Genomic DNA, 26,085 nt, shown 5'->3' on the forward strand with positions numbered 1-26,085 from the left:
TAGTTCAGATTCTTTCCTGCTACTATTGTATCTCCATTCCTATTTTTAATTCTGTTTCTATTTTTTCTATGTAAACCGCCTTGCTCTACATGGTTTTTACCAATGGGCAGTATATATCAGATATATAATCATATATATACTTATATATCAGATATACTTATATATATTTATACATCCGATATATAATAAAATTGGAACTTGTGTGCTAGGCTTTAGAAACCCTCTTTCAGCTTTGGTGCGGGTTATAAGGATTTTTAAATAAAGAAATAAAAAATAAATTTCTAAAGGTTGCAGCCTGCACACATGGTCTGGCTGTGAATCTCTTCCACTTGTCGCATCCGTATTCTGTACCTGATACATAGCTTGGAGCGTGCAGGAAAAAGGTAGCATGGCTGTCACGTGTATTTATCTTTTTCACGATATCATTTACTGGACTTATTTACACCGACTGTCTCTTAAGTCTCTTTATGTGTCTTTTTACACTCTTCTGTCTCATCACCTCCTCCCTGGCTGTTCTCTTACAGAAGTGCTGAAGATCTTCTATCTTGTGCAGACAGAGGATAAGGTAAAGACAGACCTGCGTTAATAGCTCTATTTAAAACAACTGTGGGCAGGGAGGAGTTACTGGCAGTACAGAGAGTAGAAGCATCTCTCTGGTATCACCAGAAGGCACTCTAGCCAGGTGAGAGGTGTCACTGAAAGCACAGGGGGAGAGGATTCCCCAGGACAGGGAGTGCAGAACATGGAAATATCTCTCTGGTACCAGCAGGGGGCTCTCTTAGAAGGACGGGGTGGGGGAAGAGGCGTCCCCTAACCAGGGAGTGCAGAGAATGGGAATGTCTTTCTATCTCACCAGGTTGGGGGGGAGGGGGGTTCACAGCAGAGGGACAGAGGATTCCCCAGGACAGGGAGTGCAGAACATGGAAATATCTCTCTGGTACCAGCAGGGGGCTCTCTTAAAAGGACGGGGTGGGGGAACAGAATGGGAATGTCTTTCAATCCAGCATGAGTCGTTCTCACCAGGTTGAGGGGGGGGGGGGTCACAGCACAGGGGCAGAGGAGTCCCCAAGATAGACTTCAGAGAATGCAAATGCCTCTCTGGTACCAGCAGGAGGTGCTGTTGCAGAAAGGGAATGGAGTCTGCCTCACTGTTGTTTGTTTCTGCAGTTCTCATCATGGGAGATGCATTAATGGAAGAGTTTGGCCCAGCTGCCCCCTATCTGCGGAAGTCAGACCTGGAGCGGCTGGAGGCACAGACCCGGTACTTTGACATTAAAACGGAGTGCTTTGTCCCCGATGATAAGGAGGAGTACGTGAAGGCGAAGATCACCAGTCGCGAAGGCGGGAAGGCCACCGCGGACACTGAGAATGGGAAGGTGAGACTACAGCACTGGTGTCTCCAGAGTTGACGCCAACACCAAGTAAACCAGGCAGTCACCTAGGACAGCAAAAGAGAAAAGAGAGCTGGCTGATCGGAACAGGCCCCATCAGTCAAAAAGAGAACAGTGTCAACCTGTTGGAGTGACAGCATGAGGCTGTGCCACAGCCTTCCCACTGCTTTTCCTTTTCCTCCTTAAGGGCAGCGCATTCAAGCATGTGGTCACAGGGCCAGTGTTTCCTAACATTGACCTTGTGAATCAAAAGGTCAGGAAGTGCGGGCCCCACGACTGTACGTCTTGAACGCGATCACAGTGCCAACCTTAAGAAGGAGAAGGATAAGAATAATGGGAAGCTGGGATCGGTACGTCAGGGTCGGTGTGGGGAGGGGAATGTTGGGTTCAGTGGGGCAGGGGTGAGCAAAAGACTGAAGAATTGTCAAGGATGCCCAGTATCCTAGCACTTGTCCTGGAATGCTGCTGGTCCTGGCTCTAAAAATGCTGGCCACAATGTCCAGGAAGGCAAAAGTTTATTCTTGAACAAAAATTGTCAATCCACTGATCCGACACGGTCTGTGTCTCGACAAACACAGTCTTCAGCAGGGGTTCTTTCGAGCCAGCAACATACAAATGGTCACACTCAACTTATCTTAACAGATAGCTTTGAAAACTCGCAGCCGCACAGTGCTCCACGTTCACGTGGTCCTGAATACGTCGTGGACATTGTGGCTGGCTATTTCCACTTCTTTTGGTTGCTTTTGTGGTTGTTGTGGAAGTTTTGTGTCCTTTGGGATTTTTGCTTTCTAAAAATGCTGAACATGCCAATTCTCTTATTGTGCCCTGCCCTTTGTATCTGATCCTTCTCCCTGCACCTTGGGCTGATGTCATAAGACGGCATGTAATGATGTAACACTCTTGTGATATCTGGGTGTCTATGATGTCACAACACAGCCTGTGATGTCACAACACTTATCCATGAGTGATGTAAAATCTGGAAAGAGGCTGGCATTTGATACACTTTCTTTCTGTGGTTTACATATTATATGGAAACAGACAAAGCAGATCAGTATTCATAAAACCAAAATTAAAATTTATTGGAAAGTAGGTGATCTAACATAAAAAGCCTGACACAGGCCATGTTTCGCCCAACTGGGCTGCATCAGGGGCTAATAGAAACACCTTTATCTAAACGCACACAATTGTGACCACAAGTGACAGGGATTTAAAAATATAGGTAAAATAATGATGAGAAATATTCTCTCCACTACGAAGCAATGTAAAAGGATGTATCACGCCGAAACTGTGATCCAACCCTATGGCATCCTTTTACATTGCTTCGTAGTGGAGAAAATATTTTACCTATATTTTTAAATCCCTGTCTCTTGTGGTCACAATTGTGTGCGTTTAGATAGAGGTGTTTCTATTAGCCCCTGATGCAGCCCAGTTGGGCGAAACATGGCCTGTGTCAGGCTTTTTATGTTAGATCACCTATTTTCCAATAAATTTTTATTTTGGTGTTATCAGTACTGATCTGCTTTGTCTGTTTCCATCTTGGAGTTTGCGGATCGGCTACCCTGCTGGTTTCTTGGACGTTTACATATTATATACAGGTACTTATTCTGTACCTGGGCAATGGAGGGTTAAGCGACTTACCCAGACTCACAAGGACCTGCAGTGGGAATTGATTCAAGTTTTCCGAGTTCTCAGACCACCACACTATCCAAGTGTCTTTTTGTTTTGCTTTGGTATTTTTATTCTTGATTTCTGCCTCTTGCTTCCTGCTATTGCAGACAGTGACTGTGAAAGACACTGACATCCATCAGCAGAACCCCCCGAAATTCGACAAGATCGAGGATATGGCCATGCTGACCTTCCTACATGAGCCAGCTGTGCTGTTTAACCTCAAAGAGCGTTACGCAGCCTGGATGATCTATGTAAGTGTTTTTCCGCACCACACGATTGCTCCGTGTCTGATCTGAAATCTGTATGCCATGCCACTCCTCTGCTGCCACGGTGCCATTGATGCACCAGGGCCAGCAACAGCACACAGTTACGAACAGAGGAGCAGGCTATGTAGTGCTAATGGCACCCTTTCCCCAAACATCTCTCCATCCCTTCCACAGACTTACTCGGGGCTTTTCTGCGTGACCGTCAACCCCTACAAGTGGCTGCCTGTGTATAATGCAGAGGTGGTCGCTGCTTACAGAGGGAAGAAGAGGACTGAAGCCCCTCCCCATATCTTCTCCATCTCTGACAACGCATACCAATACATGCTAACAGGTAAGGGACTGTCTCTCATTCCCTTTCCCCTGGTACACCTTGTCATTACATGCTAACAGATAAGGAACCGTCTCTCATTCCCTTTCCCCTGGTCCACCTCGCCATTACATGCTAACAGGTAAGGGACCATCTCTCATACATTCTCCCCCATAGACCTGGCCAGTACATGCTAATAGGTTAGGGACCGTGTCTTAATTCCTCTTCCTCCACCAACAATCCCTGTAAGTTGTGCATGAAAACCTCCACCTGCATCCCTTCCATGGTAAATGCTGCAGTAACATCATGGTTTTAATAATGAGGGGGCAGACAGGTCCCCTGGAAATCCCAAAGAACTTGCCTGCCCCTTGCAATTGAAACCAAACTATTGCTGTATTACCTCCCGAGGCAGGAACATGAGTGCAGGACTCTCACAGACCTTTGGGGATATTCCCTGCAATACATCCTGACAGCTCTCTCACCCTTCTGTCTGCCTCCCACACCCCCATCTCTCACCATCCTCCCTCTCACACATCTGCTGCCAATGTCTGCTGATAGGTAAGGGATCTTCCTCTCACATATAACCCCACCATTGCAAAGGAACCTGCAGGTTTTTAAAAAATAATCAAGTATATTAATTCAGTCTATAATATTTTCTGTTTTCTTTAATAGATCGAGAGAACCAATCTGTTCTCATCACGTGAGTATCAAATTCAGAATTAGTATTAATGTAGCGAATATGCATACACACACACACACACAAAACACCTGTGGAGAAATGCAGCTCAGTCTGGTGACTCCAGTCCCCTCCTATATTCATTGCAGGGACATAGCCATGGGGTGGGCTTGGGCAGACCTAGGCCCCCCTACTTTGAAGTTAGGCCCACCCAGTCAGCAGCAGCACAGACCAAGAGAGGAAAACTGGAGGTGGTACCAGCATCAGCACTGCATAATGCCCACCCCTGTGAATCTCAGGCCCCAGCAAAAAAATCAGTCCTGGCAACGCCACTGATTCGGCAATGGATGCTGAGTTACTGCAGTCCTGATATCAGTTCATGTGAGAAAACACAGTCTCCCACAAATCGATGAAGCAGCATCTAAACTCCATCTTTATTTAGTGATGGGGTGAAGGCGAACTGAATCTGTGATGTCCTCTCAGGGAGCACTAAGGGGACAGTGTGAAGCTGTATCATTCTCCTGTTGAACTGGATTTTCAGTTCACTAGTTGTCCTGATTTGTTATGATGTTTGCTTTTTATTTTCTTTTTGATTTGTGATTGGATTATTTTATTTATATATTTAGTTGTTTTTGCTTTATGATTATATGTATTTTTTATGCTGTTGACTAGTTTTAATGTGTGAAAAGAAAGATGGTGTTCCCTCTTGTTCACCTCTTTTCCCACTCTCTCTTTCATGCTCTGTCTTCTTCCTCTATCTTTCACCTCTTTTCTTCACTCCTAGCGGAGAATCCGGAGCTGGGAAGACTGTTAACACAAAACGTGTCATCCAGTATTTTGCCAGCATTGCTGCCATTGGGGACCGCAAAAAAGAGGCCGCCAATGCCAACAAGGTTAGAAAGAGGTGACGGGAAAAGAAGACTTGAGGAAAGAGATGAGGAGAAGATGGGGAGAGAAATATCAAAGGTTTAAGGGAATTGAGAGCATTAAAGAGGATACGAGGTCGCCAATACCAACAAGGTTAGAAAGAGATGACGGGAGGAGAAGCTGGGGAGAGAAATATGAAAGGTTTAAGGGAATTGAGAGCGTTAAAGAGGATAAGAGGTCGCCAATACCAACAAGGTTAGAAAGAGGTGACAGGAAAAGAAGACGTGAGGAAAGAGATGAGGAGAAGATGGGGAGAGAAAGAAGTGATGGGAAAAGAGGGCTTGAAGAAAGGGGTGAGGAGAAGGAAGATAAGATGTGGAGGGAAATAGGAAAGTTTTAATGGAATTGAGAGGGAAGGGAGGCAAGAAGAGAAAGAAGACAAAAGAGAGAGGATAGTGTCAAAGAAAGAGGTGGAAGGAAGGGAGAGGATGGAGGGACTAGAAGAGCCATAGATGACAATTCAGAATCCCCCTTTTCATGGTTCTGTGCTTAATTTATCCCTCAGGGGACACTTGAAGATCAAATCATTCAAGCCAACCCTGCTCTGGAGGCTTTTGGAAATGCAAAGACTCTCCGAAATGACAACTCCTCTCGATTTGTGAGTTCCCCTAAAACTTGCTCATTTGTGGGGAGTTTGCGGGAAGCAATGAGGCCCTTTAATTTATACTTTGCTTATCTCACCCCCTCCCTGTTTCTTTTTCTGTCTCTTCTTTCTTTACAGGGTAAATTTATCCGAATCCATTTTGGAGCCTCTGGAAAGTTGGCATCTGCCGATATAGAGACCTGTAAGTGCTGTGATACAATTTTCCTTCAAACTAGATCCTTTGAACCTCTGAAAGTCACGGAGATGTGTTCTCCTTTACACTGGCTCTTTCGAGAGAGAGATGGGGGGGGGGGGGGGTTCTGGTTTCCTCCTGCTCCTTTGGGCTCCCACAAAACAGGGTCTCCAATTCAGCCATTCTCAAGAGTTTGGTGATTTTTTTTCCCCCTGGTTATATCCTCTCCAATTCACTTAGGGGGGGGGGGGCATTCTTAACTGGGTACCACGTGTTAAAACTGCCCCATAGTGCACACCAAGCACCAACTCTATAACGGCACAAAGTTAAGCAGCTCACTTATGCCACGTCAACAGCAGCCACTTCAGTGCTGCATGTCATACGTGTTACATACTGTATTGTGTATATTACGCATGCAAATAGGGAAGACGTCCGTGTCCTGCCCATGCAGTCACATGCTAATGCGCGTACATGTAGTGTGGAGTTATCTCACATAACTGTGGATCATGATATCATACTTATACCCTACGCTGTCTATTAAAATGTTTTATTACGTATTGTGTTGACATTGTAAGTAGTAACTACGCCATACTTTGTATTGTTATCTGAATGTTTTTACTGCTGTAATTGAATTGTCTATTGCTTATGTTTGATTTATTCTTACTGTACAGCGCCTTGACTGAATTCCTTCAAAAAGGCGGTACATAATTCCTAATAAATTAAATAACTACACGCACGCAGTTAAAGAATTACCCCGTCACATCAGAGAATGTACTACTACTACTATTTAGCATTTCTATAGCGCTACAAGGCGTACGCAGCGCTGCACAAACATAGAAGAAAGACAGTCCCTGCTCAAAGAGCTTACAATCTAATACCTGAATATAATGTGTACAGCGCTGCGCAAAGTCTAGCAATGCTATAGAAATGAGTAGTAGTAGCGTGTAACCAATGACTGTGCCAATTACACCCAATAATTGATCATCAATGCCAATTGGCAGCTAATTATCATATTAAGTTACAGATTTAACTGACAGTATCCTGGAACTTACACATGCAACTTTACGCACTATGGGCCAGTTTCATACGTATGGCGCCAAAAATAAATCGACACCGAAAAAAATGCGCTTAGTGCTATTCTATAAACCTTACCTAAAGTTAGGCGCTGGTTACAGAATACGCATAGCGGCCGTCCCGTGACTAAAATTTAGACGCAGCCGTCTATGCCAACTAAAACCTGGTGTAAATGCACACGTCTTACTTAGGCACAGATCGGGCATATTCTATAACCCTGCGTATAATTTTAAGGAATGCCCATGCCCCTCCCCCTTTTCTGATTTGCGCATTAGGATTTACGTGCACCACTTTACAGAATATGCTTAGACAGTTGTGCGTATAAATCGTAATTACTGCCAATTAGTGCTGATAATTGCTTGTTAATGGACAATTATTGGCACTGATTAGCTTGTTAAATAATTAAGTTGCATGTTCGCTGATGTCACTATGTTCACTGATTTTGCCCACGCAACTTTAGTCTCCATATTTAGAATCTGGGAGTATGTGTAAAAATGTTGCGTGAGATTACAGAATTAAGGGGTAGGGGTCAACATTGCGTGATGACCTTTCCAGGGGGTGAGAACTGCCACCCTGAGGAGTGGAAATCGAAAGCCAGGTCCTCATCACTAATGATTTCTCTTCTTTTTTCTTAGATCTCCTGGAAAAGTCAAGGGTCATTTTTCAGCTGAAAGCTGAAAGGAATTATCACATCTTCTACCAGATCCTGTCTAACAAGAAGCCAGAGCTTCTGGGTAAACATTCCTCTGATGCATTTCTTCTGCAATGAAATCTGGGTGCCCCGGTGACTTTTTAGCAGGGGGTGGGCCAACCTCGGTCTTCAAGGGCCATAACCCACTCAGGTTTTCAGGATTTCCTGCGTGAGATCTATTTGCACGCACCTGCCTCCAACGTATGCAGATAGATCTCATGCATTGTCATTGGGGAGATCCTGAAAACTTGTCTGGGTTGTGGCCCTTGAGGACCAAAGATTCCCATCCCTGCATTGAAGAAGGAACATCAGGGTGCATAAAAGACGATGCCCACTAGAGATATGCACAGGGATGGGATCATGGGAAAAGGTAGGAATCCACAGTATTGGTGGTAAAAGATCCATTTATGCTGAGATGGATGGAGTGGGGATGGAAATGATTTGACTGTCAACTCTGTGGATCAACAAGAACATTATGGACTTTGATATACTTACTGGTACTTACTTGTTTGCTTAAGTTTTTTACTTGTCTAACAAAACGTTAATAATAAGAATACGTTTTTCTTGAATTTACAAGATTGCTCGTGGGTTGGGGACTGGGATGAGAAATCAAACTGCGGGAATGATGAGGGGACGGTAGGAATATGATGAGAAATGGGAAAGAAAATGTGGGGATGGATCTGGGATGGGTGGGAATGGGGACCAGATTATGTCCCTGTGCATACCTCTAATACCGACTTACAGAATTCCTTCCGTAATGGACCATGAGCCCAAGGACACTCGTATATATCAAGGATGTCCTCAGCATTTGTAGTCATTTATTTAACAGTTTCTGTTTGTTTATTTATTTGTTGCATTTGTATCCCACATTTTCCCACCTTCTTGCAGGCTCAATGTGGCTTACATTATGCCGTAATGGCGATCGCCATTTCCGACATGAGAAATACAAAGTAATGTTACAATAAAGTTCATAAATGTTAAAGTACAATATAAAGTAAGTTAGATAAACAGTTCGTTTCGGCATAAGAGATAAGAGGGTAAATCGTTAATGTTCATTGGTGACAAATTGATTGAAGCAATCAGGTGAAGAGAATTCAGTTTTATCTGGTTGTGATAGAGTTTAGATGTTAGGTCATTGATGATGAGTCATTATGGTATGTCATCTTGAACAGATTGGTCTTTAGTAACTTCCGGAATGCTGTTAAGTCGTGCATTGCTTTTAAGGCCTTTGGAAGTTTACTCCACAGTTGCGTGCTGATGTAGGAGAAGCTAGATGCATATATTGATTTGTATTTAAGTCCTTTGCAACTGGGGTAGTGGAGGTTCAGGAATGTGCTTGTTGATCTTTTTGTGTTCCTGGTTGGTAAATCTATGAGGTCTGACATATATATCAGGGCCTCACTATGGATGATTTTATGAACCAAGGTACAGATTTTGAACGTAACTCTCATCTCTCTCTCCCTCTTATGTTCCTTCCCTTCCCCTTTCACTTTGCCTGCCCCCTTCCGCCTTGCAGACATGATGCTGGTCACCACTAACCCGTACGATTATTCCTACATCTCTCAGGGAGAGGTGACGGTTGCCTCCATCGATGATGCAGATGAGCTCATAGCTACGGATGTAAGAAAGCACCAGGATTTCCATTCTGCACCTTTCGTGAACATCATGATCCCAGCATCCACCTGTCACATACCACATACCCGGCCTCCTGTGCCCAGTGATAAGTACAGGCTATGTCTTGTGAAAATAACACTGGGTACCATGTCTGTGCACTATCCCCCCCCCACCCCCACCCCCCCTGGTGTAAATGTTTGTGCCCAAATCTGTCTCATTCTGTAACACTCTGCACAAATTCCAGGAACACCCCTGACCTGCCCATGGCCACACCCCCTTTTCAGATCCAAATGTAAAAAATTTACGCACGCATCTTTATAGAATAGCGACTATAAAGATGTGTGCGCAAATTCTAATTATTGCCAATTAGCGCCAATAATTGTGCCCAATTATCAGTGCTAATAGGCTTGTGAGGCAATTTAATTATGCGCACAATTATAGAATTAGGGGGCATATGTGTTGTCATCTCTTATGTTCTCTAAGTCTTAAATAATTTAACATAAGAGTACCACTTCTGCTAACGTACAATACTAATCAACAGAATCATAAAATGCAAGTTAAAAAATCCAAACTGCTAAAAAAATCAGTCAATTACAAACAAAACATCATAAAATACCAATTACAAAAAATCCATGAAATCAAACAAAAAACTTATTCAAAAGCCTAGTTTTCTAAAGGTAGGTGTGGCAACGTGAGTGAGGGCAGGCCGTGGGCCAGGTAAGTACATAAGTACATAAGTACATAAGTAGTGCCATACTGGGAAAGGCCAAAGGTCCATCTAGCCCAGCATCCTGTCACCGACAGTGGCCAATCCAGGTCAAGGGCACCTGGCACGCTCCCCAAACGTAAAAACATTCCAGACAAGTTATACCTAAAAATGCGGAATTTTTCCAAGTCCATTTAATAGCGGTCTATGGACTTGTCCTTTAGGAATCTATCTAACCCCTTTTTAAACTCCGTCAAGCTAACCGCCCGTACCACGTTCTCCGGCAACGAATTCCAGAGTCTAATTACACGTTGGGTGAAGAAAAATTTTCTCCGATTCGTTTTAAATTTACCACACTGTAGCTTCAACTCATGCCCTCTAGTCCTAGTATTTTTGGATAGCGTGAACAGTCGCTTCACATCCACCCGATCCATTCCACTCATTATTTTATACACTTCTATCATATCTCCCCTCAGCCGTCTCTTCTCCAAGCTGAAAAGCCCTAGCCTTCTCAGCCTCTCTTCATAGGAAAGTCGTCCCATCCCCACTATCATTTTCGTCGCCCTTCGCTGTACCTTTTCCAATTCTACTATATCTTTTTTGAGATACGGAGACCAGTACTGAACACAATACTCCAGGTGCGGTCGCACCATGGAGCGATACAACGGCATTATAACATCCGCACACCTGGACTCCATACCCTTCCTAATAACACCCAACATTCTATTCGCTTTCCTAGCCGCAGCAGCACACTGAGCAGAAGGTTTCAGCGTATCATCGACGACGACACCCAGATCCCTTTCTTGATCCGTAACTCCTAACGCGGAACCTTGCAAGACGTAGCTATAATTCGGGTTCCTCTTACCCACATGCATCACTTTGCACTTGTCAACATTGAACTTCATCTGCCACTTGCACGCCCATTCTCCCAGTCTCGCAAGGTCCTCCTGTAATCGTTCACATTCCTCCTGCGACTTGACGACCCTGAATAATTTTGTGTCATCGGCGAATTTAATTACCTCACTAGTTATTCCCATCTCTAGGTCATTTATAAATACATTAAAAAGCAACGGACCCAGCACAGACCCCTGCGGGACCCCACTAACTACCCTCCTCCACTGAGAATACTGGCCACGCAATCCTACTCTCTGCTTCCTATCTTTCAACCAGTTCTTAATCCATAATAATACCCTACCTCCGATTCCATGGCTCTGCAATTTCTTCAGGAGTCTTTCGTGCGGCACTTTGTCAAACGCCTTCTGAAAATCTAGATATACAATATCAACCGGCTCCCCATTGTCCACATGTTTGCTTACCCCCTCAAAAAAATGCATTAGATTGGTGAGGCAAGACTTCCCTTCACTAAATCCGTGCTGACTTTGTCTCATCAGTCCATGTTTTTGTATATGCTCTGCAATTTTATTCTTAATAATAGCCTCCACCATCTTGCCCGGCACCGACGTCAGACTCACCGGTCTATACACACAAGCAAGTTATAATGAAGATAAATAATATTTATTAAGGGTGTCTGGTAAGGGCTCCTGTTCACTTCACAGGAAAGGAGGAATCCATACTCAACTAGTTCTGTAAATATAACAGTGTCTTCGGCTGGCATGCTCCTACAGGCTCACGGCATATCTGAATGTCTTTCTCTCAGTAGCATTTCTTAATGGTCTCTGGCCTGGTCCCTGAATCCAAAGATACCAGTAGAGACTCTAGCAGGCTGATTAGGCGACCTGTAGCCGACCAGGTCAAACATAAACTCTTCAAGGTTCCAAGCTGAACTTGGCCTACCTGAATGTAGTGGTCATGGTTTCTTAGCTTCAGGGTGGAGGCATCTGCAGTGGGCATCCCTGCTTCCCTCTGAGCTCCCCTTAACCTAGCTCTGGCCCAGCCTTTTATACTTGCTGGGCCATGCCTTCCTGGCTCCACCCCTTTTGTGTCACTTCCCCCTTGGGCGGGATTCTGGGGTTTTAAAGCGGCTCTGACATTGTGAGGGAGTGTTCTTAAGGAGAAATGGCAGCGTCCCATAGACTCCCTCACAATAGGATAATTTGATTCAAAGTGGGTATTGAGTGGCAGTGAGTTCCACATTTTTGATATAATAGCTAGAAACAATTCCTTAAAATAACTTTTTCTTTTTCAGAGTAGAAGGGGGGGGGGGAGGAGGAATTGCAATTGACCGATATAAACTTGACACCAGGAGCATCTGTGTCGTGAGCAATTTCGCAAGATAAGAAAGACGTAAGACTTTGAACATAGGCGTTTAAACTCAGAGAGAGGCAGTTAAACCTGAACCAGCTTACTGGGCAGACCAGATGGGGTCACATTGGCCTTTGCCGTCATTTACTAAGTAACTCTGGGGCTGATATTCAAAGGCCCTTATCCAGGTAGAAATGGGTTGAGCCCAAATAAGTACCGGTAAGAAGGATATTCATATTTATCCATCTACAGAGTCATTAAGATCAGCAGACCAATCTATGTCGGGTGGTCCATCATATCGTCTGACAAAATCAAACGAATTCAGTTTTTTATATTGCAGGTCCTTCAGTTTGGAACAAACTTTCTTTGCGTTTGAGAAGGATGCAGAACGTGAAAGAATTTAAAAGAGAATTTTTAAAAAAAACTCTCTTTTTTTATGCAGGCATATGAGTGATGGGTAGATGATTGAATGAAGAAGGGGGAAGTTTTTATTTTCTGTTTTTTTTATATTGATTTGTCTTTTTCTGCAGTATTATGTGGTTAATATATTATGAATGTATAACTTGTCATCCGCCAACAACTTATGGATTGTGCGGAATAGAAGGGTTTTTAAAAAAATAAATAAAATATTTAGTGCCATTAACCACTTAGCAGGGCTGAATATGTCCTCTGACCACTTTCGTGGGGCATCAGAAGAGTCAGAGATCATTCGGTGTAACTGTGATATTCAGATCAATGACCGGATAGCTATCTGGGTAAAGTTAGGGCTTAGTGGTGGTGGTGGTGGGGGGGGGGTCTGTTACCATGTAACTATTCCCTTAATGCTATAAACTCGTGCACACGCAAGTTATAGACTTGTGTCAGTTACAAACATACATTAATTTATTTATTTATTACATTTGTACCCCACATTTTCCCCACCTATTTGCAGGCTCATTGTGGCTTACATAGTACCGGAGAGGCGTTTGCCAATTCGGTTGATAGCAGATACAAAGCTATATTGTGGTAGGTGTGGATCAGGCATCATGGGGTCGAAGGAAGTGAAGATTATAAATTGTCCAGTATGATCATTAGTTATGCTGTGTTGCTGGGTGCTGGGATTTATGTTGGATCGGTGGGATAGGCCTTTTTGAAGAGGTGAGTTTTGAGTGATTTCCTGAAGTTTTAAGTGGTCATGGATTGTTCTCACAGCATTTGGGAGTCCGTTCCATAGTTGTGTGCTTATGTAGGAGAAGCTGGATGCGTAAGTTGTTTTGTATCTTAGTCCTTTACAATTTGGATAATGTAGGTTTAGGTATGATCTTGATGATCTGATTCTGTTTCTGGTTGGTAAATCTATTAGGTCTGTCATGTATCCTGGGACTACACTTAGATAATTTTGTGTACCAAAGTGCAGATTTTGAAGATGATCCGTTCTTTGATTGGGAGCCAATGCAACTTTTCTCGTAGGGGTTTAGCACTTTCGAATCGTGTTTTACCATATATTACGCGGGATGTAAAGTACAACTCACAAAAAAACTCCAGACCGCTCAAAATACAGCAGCCAGATTGATATATGTTAATCTGCATGGCTTAGGACCATTGATTGTATTAGGTTTGAAAAGTTTCCCTTGGGAAGAAAGGTTTTATTCGTTTGAGTTTCCACATTGCATAGAACATTTACTTTATTACGGTATTTACTTAATAAAGTAATTAGCTATTAATTGGCGCTAATTTTCAGCTACATGCATAACTGCCTTAGGATTCTACAAATTGCACAGATAAAATCCATAGTGCTGAACTGCAAAGAGGGTGTGGACCTGAGAAGGGCATGGATGGGCCCAATACCTACACACATGGGTTAGATAATACTATCAGTTATGCGGCAAACAGCGTAACTGTCCACACCAGGAGTACTAGTGTTCTGTAACTGCAATTATGCACTTAACTACCAACAGAGCAGTTAAGCACCATCATCCCTTTTGAGAATTATCCCCTATTAGGTTCTTAGGTTCTCATTGCTCTCTGTGTTATTCTGTCATCTCAGAGTGCCTTTGATGTTCTGGGTTTTACCCCTGAGGAGAAGGTCGGGGTGTATAAACTGACTGGCGCTATTATGCATTATGGAAACATGAAGTTTAAGCAGAAGCAAAGAGAAGAACAGGCCGAGCCTGATGGGACTGAAGGTGCGTGCTGCTGTCCGCCTCTGATATAATACAACAATGCCCAATCTTTACAAGGCCTGCTCAATCTCTGGCCACAAGGATCACATCAAATGCTTCCTGCTTTCAGATGCTGATAAATCAGCTTACCTGATGGGTCTGAACTCAGCTGACCTCCTGAAGGGCCTGTGCCACCCCAGGGTCAAGGTGGGCAACGAGTGGGTCACCAAGGGGCAGAATGTCCAGCAGGTAAGCCTGGCATGGGGGAACTAGTGGGTGCCTCTTTCTACAATTTCTGCCCTGTGAGTCCGCCTCTGTCGCTTTCTGTCTTCCTTTCAATCTCACCTTCTTTCTCTATTTTTCAACTTTTTCTTCTCCTTCAACCCCTCAGGTGTACTACTCCATTGGAGCTCTCGCCAAATCTGTGTATGAGAAAATGTTCCTGTGGATGGTAGTGAGGATTAATAGCACACTGGAAACCAAGCAGCCACGCCAGTACTTCATCGGGGTGCTGGACATTGCAGGCTTCGAGATCTTTGATGTAAGACACAACTCTGGTGGGAAGAGGGAACTGAAGAGATTGTTGGAGGAGTACTTGCTATGGGAGGGAGAGAGGGAAGGGGGGAGGGATAAGGGACAAGGGCTGTAAGGAATAGAAGAAAAGTTCTAGCTCCAGGGGATGGAGTTGCAGGGAATGATGGAGGCGTTCTGACTGTGAGGGAGGAGAGCTGGAGTTGAGGTTGGAGGAATGCTGGCTCCATGGGAGTGGTAGGGGATGGTGGAGAAAGGGAGCCATAGGGCAGTGATTCCCAAACCTGTCCTGGGGGAACCCCAACCAGTCTTGTTTTCAGGAAATCCACAATGAATATGTACGAGATAAGTCTGCATAGCGGCAGTGTATGCAAATCTATCTCATGCATATTCGTTGTGGATTTCCTGAAAACAAGACTGGTTGGGGTTCCCCCAAGACAGGTTTGGGTATCACTGCCATAGGGGATGGTGGAACAATGGTGGGAATGCCTCTGAGTTGACCTCTTTCTCTCCTGTTCCCCCTCTCTCCCTGCCCCATAACAGTTCAACAGCTTTGAACAGCTCTGCATCAATTTCACCAATGAGAAACTGCAACAGTTCTTTAATCATCACATGTTCGTGCTGGAGCAGGAGGAGTACAAGAAGGAGGGCATTGAGTGGGAATTCATTGATTTCGGCATGGACCTGCAGGCCTGCATTGACCTCATAGAGAAGGTGTGTCTTAAGGGGGTCTCTGGAACCATGTGTGTGTGTGTTAGTGTGTACTTCTGGTAGGGATTGGATCTTCGTACTGGGGCAGTGTGTGTTTGTATAGGGGGATTGTCTCTGGGCAGGGTATGGTGGTATTTCTGTTGCAGTATACATGTGATGGATGTATGATAATGTTGACATGGAAGTTTGGTAATTGAAGATAATATCTAACCTTGTTGCATACCTGATTATCTCTCTCTTTTTCTCTCGTCCTACCAGCCACTGGGAATCATGTCCATCCTGGAAGAAGAGTGTATGTTCCCCAAGGCCTCAGACATGACCTTCAAAGCCAAACTCTATGACAACCACCTGGGCAAGTCCAACAACTTCCAGAAGCCTCGCAACATCAAGGGCCGGCCTGAGGCACATTTTGCATTGGTGCACTATGCCGGTACCGTGGATTACAACATCCTAGGATGGCTGCAGAAGAACAAGGATCCCCTTAATGAGACCGTAGTAGGCCTCTTCCAAAAAAGCTCCCTCAAACTCCTGGCTACTTTATTTTCCAACTATGCTGGGGCAGAATCAGGTAAGGGGGAGTTAAATGTCATTGTATCTGACCCTGATACAACAAGGGAGGCCGTATCCTCTCTGGCTCTCAGTTTCTCACATGCTTCTTACTTTCTCACATGTATATGAAGACACTGGCAAAGGAGGCAAAGGAGCTAAGAAAAAGGGATCCTCATTCCAGACAGTGTCAGCTCTCCACCGGGTATGTATTCTTCATGCAACAAACCCTTCCCATTGCCCTGTTCAGACAGAAAGCTCTTAATAACTCATCCCACAGCCTATTTCCACCAGGAGGCTCCCAATAACTCATCCCATAGCCAGGTTCTACCAGGAGTCTCTCACTAATTCATACCATAGCACAGTTTCTCTAAGAGGCTGTCATCCTGTAGCTCAAATCCACCAGGAGATGCTCATTAACTCATTGATTCACAATGCAATTTCATTTTCCTCATATGGAACCTCATGTGGATAGCACCTCACTCACACATACAGCTGTGCATCGTGGAAAAGCTATCCCAGTGTTTCTTCCAACTGAGGGCAACCTAAGCTTTGCCACACAAGAATGTTGTTTCCTCTACTTTCCCGTTATAGGAGAATCTTAATAAACTGATGGCCAACCTGAAGACAACTCACCCTCATTTTGTCCGCTGTCTCATTCCAAATGAACGAAAGGCGCCAGGTGAGTGTCTGATTGATAATACTTGATGAGAGGCTGTTATTGCAGTGTTTGCTCTCACTGTCTCCCTCTGTGTCTCTGACAGGTGTGATGGATAACCCCCTGGTGATGCACCAGCTGCGCTGTAATGGTGTCCTGGAGGGGATCCGGATCTGCAGAAAGGGATTCCCCAACCGCATCCTCTATGGAGATTTCCGTCAAAGGTCAGTTGCGGATGGCCTGTAATAGCTGCTTTACAGGTTCCTGCTAGGATTACAGGGCTCCTGGCTAATGTAGTGAGTCATCTGGATGGTCCTTAATGTAGATATCTTTTCTTCTCCCAGGTACCGAATTCTGAACCCTTCAGCTATCCCTGAGGGACAGTTTATTGACAGCAAGAAAGGAGCAGAGAAGCTCCTGGGATCTCTGGATATTGATCACAGCCAGTACAAATTTGGACACACCAAGGTGGGCATAGAAACACCTGAAAACATATGCACCCCATCTCCCTCCATTCCATTATGGTGTTACGTGATATGCTTCATCTCCAAACACTTAAGCATGTGTCTAGGAGAAGGATAGCAGGGATTGTGCTGCTGGAGATGCTATCTTTGCTACTCAAGACACACTTCATCTTTCAGTCCTTCATCATGGTGCTTGAGGTACTGTCCTTCAAACCCCAGACAACCTCCAGCCCGATATTAGTGAGAATTGTGTTGTTCCATCCTTATCTCCTTCTATTTCCACTCTCTTGAGTTTCTGAAGAGGTGTTTCTCTTTGAATCGTCTCCACCCTGTAGGTTTTCTTCAAGGCTGGTCTCCTGGGGCTGCTGGAGGAAATGAGGGATGAGCGCTTGTCGCGGATCATCACACGGATCCAAGCGCAGTCCCGTGGGCTGTTGATGCGGATAGAATTCAAGAAGATTGTGGAACGTCGGTAAGAAGGATGCATCAATGCAACCATGGGGGAAGCAGAGTTACATTGTCTTCACTCTTCTAAGTGAAGACCATGTAATCCAGTCCTAGTGCATCTGGGGCTTAGAATCCCCACTGGATCTTAAATTATACTGCAGGATATTCTGGGTTGATTAATGTTGTTCTTCCACTAATGGATAAGCATGGTTGGAGTCAACATGCAGGAAGATAGTCTGAATGCACTTGAGTAGATTTTCAGGCACATGAAAAAGAGATGTTCCAGGGTTCAGGAGCTGTTACAAATCTGCACTCATACATTTAGGTGAAAATGTTCAAAGCTACTTGCACAGGTAAATTGGTTATCTGCAAATTACTCTCACTCAGTCTGGCTACATTTGAAGTTAAGCTAGTGGAAGATTGGGTAGGTACTCATAAACTAAAATTAAATTTGGACAAAACAAAATTTTTCTTGGCTTCTAATCCCAAGACAGAATATTTCATGTCATATCTTTCCAAATCCAATTGGCATCCTGCTAAAAAGCTATCTTCTCCACATACATTCTGGGACATCCTCGTTTCTTAACAAGGGATATCCTTATCTCAGGGATTTTGAGGGCCAGTAGTCTAACCTGCCTTTGTGGAGAATATGGGACCATGGTTTCCAGAAGGTATTCAAATGGAAGAGTAATGGTTGATCCTTCATTATGCTGTTTGGGGACTTCTGTTGTCTTTCAGTAACAAAGCTTCTACTGCCTCGGGTCGTTTGTCATCTTCTTGTCAAGCTAGCCATTCATCTATCTCTCCATCAATCTTACCCACTTATTTATCATGTCTATTCATCTACCCAGCATTTTCATCCATCAAATATCTGTATGCTTTCATCCATCATATATCTGCTTATCTCTCTGTTCTTTCCCCATCTCTCTATTCATCTTTCCAACTATCTTCTGGAGCATATTGGATAGAAATTCATTAAAAAGGAAGGTACTGGATGGAGGCTTATTGTAGCAAGGCATTCAAAGGATTAAAGGGTTACCAAAATTGTTAATGAAATAATGTTTCATTACTCTACATAAGTTTGGTGTTGATGAGCAGTTTCAAAGTTGAAGTTGTAAGAATGCAAAGCAACATCTTTCCCCCCTCTCCTCCTAATGCTCCTTGTCTCCTTCTGGCTGCTCTTCCTGATACAGTGATGCCCTGCTGGTCATCCAGTGGAACATCCGCGCTTTCATGGGGGTGAAGAACTGGCCCTGGATGAAGCTCTACTTCAAGATCAAGCCACTGCTGAAAAGCGCAGAGACTGAGAAGGAGATGCAGAACATAAAGGAGGAGTTCCAGAAGCTGAAAGAGGCCCTGGAGAAGTCTGAGGCCCGTCGGAAGGAACTGGAGGAGAAGATGGTGTCCCTCCTCCAGGAGAAGAATGACCTGCAGCTTCAAGTCCAGGCTGTGAGTGACATCCAGATATATCTAGCCATATCTATATGTGTCAGAACAACACCATTACCTATTCTTATGTTCTTATTTGAGATGGACATGGGGGAAGCTACTGCTTGCCCAGGGATTGGTAGCATGGAATGTTGCTACTAATTGGGTTTCTGTCTGGTACTTGTGACCTGGATTGGCTACTGTTGGAAACAGGATACTGGTCTCACCCAGTATGGCTATTCTTAGGTTCTTATATGCTAATTTGCTTTCATTGCTGTTACTGAATTTGACATATGCTTTTCCTGAATCATCCCAAAGAGATTTACAATCTAATCTAAAAAAAAATAAAGAAATTTAAACATTGTGTATAGAGTATCTCTTGCTGATGCCTAGAGGGAAATTCTCTAACAGGGCGGCTATTATGGTGCTGATTACGGCATCTATTCTGTAAAGAAGAATAGATGCCTAGATGATGGTGAGTAGAAGACGTACTGAATGCCTAAGCATTCTCCGTGGCCTTGATCATTAACTTGTTTGATATTGATTTTGTCTTTTAAAATGTAATGTCGATTGAGCGCAGATAATTCTTGGTGTGTTTGTAATATATTAAGTGTGGGTTAAGTGCATACATGGTGTTCCTTTTCCCTTTCCAGACCTTGTGTTTTTAAAATGTAAACTGCTTTGACCTGTTTGCCAGAAAAGGTGGCAAAGCAAAACAGTACTATCGCAAATATCTAAAAACACACAACCATTAAGACACAATCACATATACTAACCCTCTAGCTGGTGTAAATGCCCTTGTCTTAGATGTTATTATTATTTCTTATTATTATTTGTTGCATTTGTATCCCACATTTTCCCACCTGTTTGCAGGCTCAATGTGGCTTACATAGTACCGTAATGGCATTCGCCAGTTTCGGTATGAACAAATACAAGGTGTTACTGTGGTAGCATAAGTTCATGCATGGTAGATATATTAAGGAACTTAGGGAGGAAGAGGGAAGTTGGGGTGTGTCCATTACGATCTTTGGTTTTGTTGTGTTAGCATGAACACACCAGTAAATGATAAAATTCCATAATTTAGGCACATACCTATGAGCTCCGCCCATGTGCATGCCCACCAGAAAAGTATGAGCCATTGAGTCAAGGCCCACACTTTTCCACTAGGCGGGATCAAGAACCTAAGAATTGCCATACTGAGTCAGACGAAAGACATCCTGTTTCGAACGGTGGCCAATCCAGATCACAAATACCTGATAGAGATCATTTAATAACAATTAGGCAGCTCCTTATGGAACCTACCCCCATTCTTCCATAGCTAGTTACAATAAAAGAATATAGAGATTCACCAAGTCCAAACATCCTTTAATTGTCAAAGAGTTATTGGCTGTTATCTCAACATGTAGACCCACAGAGGAGGGATGGGAAGCTATGATATAGACATTCAGATGCTTCAAGGGTATAAATAATACAGAAGGAAGAGGAGCCTAATGGTTAGTTCAGTGGCCTGAGAACTAGGGGAACCGGGTTCAAATTCCACTTCAGCTGCTTGTGGCTCTGGGCAAGTCACTTAACCCTCCATTGCTCCAGGTACAAAAAAGAACCTGTATATAATAATAATAATATAAATCGCTTTTATTGTAACCACAGAAAGGCGGTTTATCAAACTACTTTCCCTTTCCCCTTTTAAGAAGGAAGAACGCTCTAGAACAGTGCTTATCAAACTTTCTGTGGCCACGACCCCTGGAGGCCTGCTTTTTCATTTGCACTGCAGCTTCTGACCTCCTATAGCATCGCAGCTAACTCTGCCGTCCTCCCCCACTTTCCTGGCACCCACACAGGCCTAATTATAATGCAGGCTTGTCAGAAGGCGAGGGATGATGAGGTTTCTTTTTTCGCCTGCCTAGGTTGCAACCCCATTTGGACTGCAACTCACAGTATGGGAAGCCCTAACTTATGGTGTTCCAAGTAGAGAACAGAAAACTCAGGAGCAACATTAGAAAGTATTTCTCAGAGAAGGCGTCGTAGATGGCTTTACAGTGGTGGTGGTGGTGGCGGCAAACAAACTATAAAGGAATTCAAGAATGCTTGGAACAATCACAGATGATCCTAGATTGTGATAAAGTGAGGGGAAAATCAGAGACCAGTTGGGGGTCTTTAGCACTGTACCAGAAATAAGCCTTACAGTACTTACATTCCATCATATTCCATGTTGCTTTGTGGTAACCTAGAAGGAGGGGAGATAATCTTTTTGCAAATATGACAAATATTGGGAATCTCTAAACTTGCAGGAGCAAGACAACCTGAACGATGCAGAGGAACGCTGTGACCAACTTATCAAGAACAAGATCCAACTGGAAGCCAAACTGAAGGAACAGACCGAGCGTCTGGAGGATGAGGAGGAGATGAACGCTGAGCTGACTGCCAAGAAGAGGAAGCTGGAGGATGAGTGCGCTGAGCTCAAGAAGGATATTGATGACCTTGAGCTAACCCTGGCCAAGGTGGAAAAGGAAAAACATGCCACAGAGAACAAGGTGAGGAGCTCAAATTAATTTCTCTATGGCTAAGGCTGTAAAATAACTATTATGACTTCATAACTACGCCACTTCTCTCCCACCCAACAGGTCAAAAACCTCACTGAGGAGATGGCTAGTTTGGATGAGATCATCGCCAAACTGACCAAGGAGAAGAAAGCTCTGCAGGAGGCCCACCAGCAGACACTGGATGACCTTCAGGCTGAGGAAGACAAGGTCAACACATTGACCAAAGCCAAGATCAAACTGGAGCAGCAAGTTGACGATGTAAGTTATGAAAGATAGTTAGAGATTAGATTGTATTGTGGTTGAGTAGTTCAAAGGAATGGATGTTAATGAAGATGACTCTGTAGTAATGGAATCATTTTTCAAAAATGTTCAGTGCTACACTCAGATACTTTGGGGTCAATATTCAAAGCAATTTAAGCAGGCTGGAGAAGTTTGAACAGATAGGGCCACTGAATAGCTGCTCTGACTATTGAGCACTCTTCGGTTAATTCTGCAGCAGTCTAGAAATGGAGCTGGGGCGGAGCCAGAAGCTATCTGAGCACTGCTGATATTCAATGCCGGATCCCAGATTTGTTGGCTCACTTAAAAAGCAACCCTAACAATGCCCAATTAGATATGCGGATATAACACTGAATATCAGGTGTACTACCAAACAACCATACATACCGTACCAGTGCCTAGATGGTGCTCAGCACAAGCTGAATATTGACTGCTAGTTTTTAGGTGCTTACATTTTGCAGGATTTTCAACCAAATGTAGGAATTTAAACTTTCTACTGATTCTCCAAAATTTAGGATCCTAAAACTTAGGTGCTTAAACTTATTCCTGGAATTAATTTTCCTAGATTTAAGACCCTATGTTAGTGGAGAAAATCAGTGCTGGGTTGCTAACAGTTTCTCCCCACCTAACTTCGCCCCATAGTCAACCATTTTTTAGGCCTCTAAATTTAAGAAACTCAGATTAAGTCAACTTTCAAAGGGTAGATTTAGGAATCTTAACATCTCAGTGTTGGTATATATATAAAGGAATATTACACTTCTTAAAGTTCATTCAGAGAGCCAGAAAGATCTCTAGATTAATGGGATAGATCTGTGAAGCTAAAGAAATAGAGCAGATCTTTGGATCCATTAGTTGGGTGGATCAATACAGCAGGATTACTAATGCTCTCTGGGTCTCTCTTATAGCTGGAAGGATCTCTGGAGCAAGAGAAGAAAGTTAGGATAGACCTGGAACGAGCAAAGAGGAAACTGGAAGGGGACTTGAAACTGACCCAAGAGAATGTCATGGACTTAGAAAATGACAAAATCCAGTTAGAGGAGAAACTGAAGAAGTGAGTGGTGTCCCTTCCCATCTGTCAGTGTATACGAAAAGAAATATCTTTCCATAAACAACAATTTTTTTTGTCTATTGCTGTAAAATGTAAAAATAGATGCTAGATCCAGGAAGGGGAAGATCAATGTGAGGAAAAAGATACCCAGCTAACATCTGTGACTGTCCTTGCAGGAAAGACTTTGATATAAACCAGCTGAACAGCAAGATTGAGGATGAGCAGCTGATAGGCATGCAGCTCCAAAAGAAGCTGAAAGAGAATCAGGTATAATGCATTGCACTCCAGCCCAATATCAGTCTTATCTAGAAAATGAGGCCTTTGACAGAGAACCTTCCCAGAGCAGTGCATTGCATGATTGTAGTGTGTTCTCTATTGTGTTCTCAAATAGTACTTGGTGTCTCTCCATCTCCTATGTCTCCAAGTCTAGATCTTGGTATTCTCTCTACACAATCCTCTTTCTTAATGAAACATTTTCCCCAGTATCCTATTCCAACTCAGGCTTTCACAAATTCTGGAGATTTACTTAGATGCCCTTCCTTATTTCCTTGCCCCAGGCTCGTATCGAGGAGCTTGAGGAGGAGCTGGAAGCTGAGAGAGCTGCTCGAGCCAAAGTGGAGAAGCTACGTTCTGACCTCGCTCGGGAGCTGGAGGAGATCAGCGAGCGGCTGGAGGAGGCAGGAGGCGCCACCTCTGTCCAGATAGAGATGAACAAGAAGCGGGAGGCAGAGTTCCAGAAGCTAAGGAGGGACTTAGAAGAGTCCACACTGCACCACGAGGCCACGGCTGCCACGCTACGAAAGAAGCATGCAGACTCTGTGGCTGAGCTGAGCGAACAGATTGACAACCTACAGAGGGTGAAACAGAAGCTGGAGAAGGAAAAGAGTGAGTTGAAACTGGAGCTGGATGATGTGGCCTCCAACATGGAGCAAACAGTCAAAGCCAAGGTATATGTCCCTGTCCCCGAGAACAAAATACTCCCCCTTTCTCTAGTTCTTCCTGTATAAACATTTTTGATAACTCTCCTCTACTGTAGGTGAACCTGGAGAAAATGTGTCGCACACTTGAAGACCAGATGAATGAACATAGGTCAAAGCTGGATGAAACGCAACGGACCCTCAATGATTTCACCGTTCAGAAGGCAAAATTGCAGACCGACAATGGTGAGCTCACCAGGCGCCTAGATGAAAAAGAAGCCCTGGTCTCCCAGCTGACCCGTGGCAAACAGACCTACACCCAACAACTGGAAGATCTCAAGAGGCAACTGGAAGAGGAAGTTAAAGTAACCATCTATTTCTTTTTATTTTCATAAACTTTATTTGTGATGAAATTACCATATTACAACGTCGTCCACATGAATAATGTATCTATAGAGGTTCAGAGATAATAGAAGTGGAACATGGTTATTGCACTGCACTTTTTTTAAATTTACTAATTAATCCTCATGCATACCATCCAGTGGCAGATGTTCAAATTAAGGGCCCCCAAACAAAATATTAGAAAGGACCCTCAGAGCAGGAATGATACAGCTCAGAAGATACTAAGAGCAAGCTATAAGTGAGTTCCAACTTCCCCAGCCCCCCTATACTATAGGGGATGTTTGGTAGAATTTAGAATCACTGATACCATCCTAAATTCTACTCTTGTACATCTCAAACCGGAGTATCCACTCACCCACACGAGACACACCTCAGATACACACCAGCCTTAACAAAAGAGAGATTAGATGCCCTTTGCATCAAGTCTTAGTCATACTTTTCAATAAAAAGAAGCTATATATATAGATTCCTGGGACTCTCTAGGGTGAATAATCACAAAGGTGTTCCACAAAACACTTATCTTGGCTTTTCAATTAGCAACATCATTGTATCACTGCACAAATAGTTCACTGTCAGGTATTCCCAGCATTCCATAATAGGGACCTGGTCTCCAGCCCAGAAAGTACCTGCATAGTTTTTTCTTCTTGTCCAAACCATATAATGTCTTGTGTTATCTTCTCCATGGCTTAGGCTGCCAGCATTGGGTGTCCTGCTTCAATTCATGGTTCTTGCCTTCAACATAAACATGTGAGAGTAGGTGATGGCAAAATAAAAGGACCCTCCCTTAATAAATATGCACATGACAGTGCTTGCCTATGTCTCTGAGTCTAAAGAAGCATTCACCCTACTTGGCACCTTTTCTTCTCTTTGTATATGAGGAGGGGTCATAATGCAACATGGTTGTCTGTACATAAGTATTGCCATACTAGGACAGATCAAAGGTCCATCAATCCCAACATCCTGTTTCCAACAGTGGCCAATTCAGGTTACAAGTACCTGGCAAGATCCCAAAACAGTACAATAAGCAGTGGATTTTCCCCAAGTGCATCTTAATAATGGCTTATGGACTTTTCTTTTAGGAAGCTATCCAAACCTTTTTTTTAAACCCTGCTAAGCTAACTGCTTTTACCACATTCTCTGGCAATGAATTCCAGAGTTTAATTACATGTTGAGTGATATGTTTTTTTTCAGTTCTCCATACCACCCTTTCTGCCTTTGATTCTTTCCCAGGCTAAGAACGCCCTGGCACATGCTCTTCAGTCTGCCCGGCATGATTGTGACCTGCTGCGGGAGCAGTATGAAGAGGAACAGGAGGCCAAAGCAGAGCTCCAGCGCGTCCTGTCCAAAGCCAACTCCGAGGTGGCACAGTGGCGAACCAAGTACGAGACAGATGCCATCCAGAGAACCGAGGAGCTGGAGGAGGCCAAGTAAGTATACTCCTGCTGCCTTAAGGAGGAGTAGCCTAGTAGTTAGTGCAGTGGACTTTGATCCTGGAGAACTGAGTTTGATTCCCACTGCAGCTCCTTCTGACTCCATTGCCCCAGGTACAAAATAAGCACCTGTATATATACTATGTAAACCGCTTTAATTGTAACCACAGAAAGGCGGTATATCAAGTGCCATCCCCTTTTCTCCCTCAGGAGAGAGGTGGTTAGGCCCCAACACCATTTAT

The 26,085-nt window shown here is 43.8% G+C and overlaps 1 protein-coding gene across 3 annotated transcripts in view; it reads left to right on the plus strand.

Moving 5' to 3' along the window:
* The first annotated feature begins 1,175 nt into the window (after positions 1-1,175).
* LOC115458003 (myosin-6) overlaps positions 1,176-26,085 on the plus strand; it is a 31,883-nt gene continuing 6,973 nt past the window's right edge. For 2 of the 3 annotated variants that reach the window (XM_030187749.1, XM_030187747.1), the window contains exons 1-27: positions 1,176-1,376; positions 3,167-3,310; positions 3,500-3,656; positions 4,305-4,332; positions 5,093-5,201; positions 5,741-5,833; positions 5,957-6,020; positions 7,721-7,819; positions 9,293-9,396; positions 14,325-14,463; positions 14,570-14,688; positions 14,831-14,980; positions 15,514-15,684; positions 15,940-16,249; positions 16,362-16,432; positions 16,822-16,909; positions 16,992-17,109; positions 17,230-17,353; positions 17,685-17,821; positions 18,990-19,245; positions 21,516-21,758; positions 21,849-22,025; positions 22,952-23,097; positions 23,271-23,361; positions 23,652-24,041; positions 24,131-24,376; positions 25,644-25,840. In XM_030187749.1, coding sequence (XP_030043609.1) covers positions 1,176-1,376; positions 3,167-3,310; positions 3,500-3,656; positions 4,305-4,332; positions 5,093-5,201; positions 5,741-5,833; positions 5,957-6,020; positions 7,721-7,819; positions 9,293-9,396; positions 14,325-14,463; positions 14,570-14,688; positions 14,831-14,980; positions 15,514-15,684; positions 15,940-16,249; positions 16,362-16,432; positions 16,822-16,909; positions 16,992-17,109; positions 17,230-17,353; positions 17,685-17,821; positions 18,990-19,245; positions 21,516-21,758; positions 21,849-22,025; positions 22,952-23,097; positions 23,271-23,361; positions 23,652-24,041; positions 24,131-24,376; positions 25,644-25,840 — 4,172 coding nt within the window. Of the gene's footprint in view, positions 1,377-3,166; positions 3,311-3,499; positions 3,657-4,304; positions 4,333-5,092; positions 5,202-5,740; positions 5,834-5,956; positions 6,021-7,720; positions 7,820-9,292; positions 9,397-14,324; positions 14,464-14,569; positions 14,689-14,830; positions 14,981-15,513; positions 15,685-15,939; positions 16,250-16,361; positions 16,433-16,821; positions 16,910-16,991; positions 17,110-17,229; positions 17,354-17,684; positions 17,822-18,989; positions 19,246-21,515; positions 21,759-21,848; positions 22,026-22,951; positions 23,098-23,270; positions 23,362-23,651; positions 24,042-24,130; positions 24,377-25,643; positions 25,841-26,085 lie in introns of those variants that run through there. The other variant, XM_030187748.1, reaches the window with a different exon arrangement.

The sequence above is a fragment of the Microcaecilia unicolor genome, chromosome 14 (genome assembly GCF_901765095.1).
Source record: "Microcaecilia unicolor chromosome 14, aMicUni1.1, whole genome shotgun sequence".
In the NCBI taxonomy this organism is placed as follows: domain Eukaryota; kingdom Metazoa; phylum Chordata; class Amphibia; order Gymnophiona; family Siphonopidae; genus Microcaecilia; species Microcaecilia unicolor.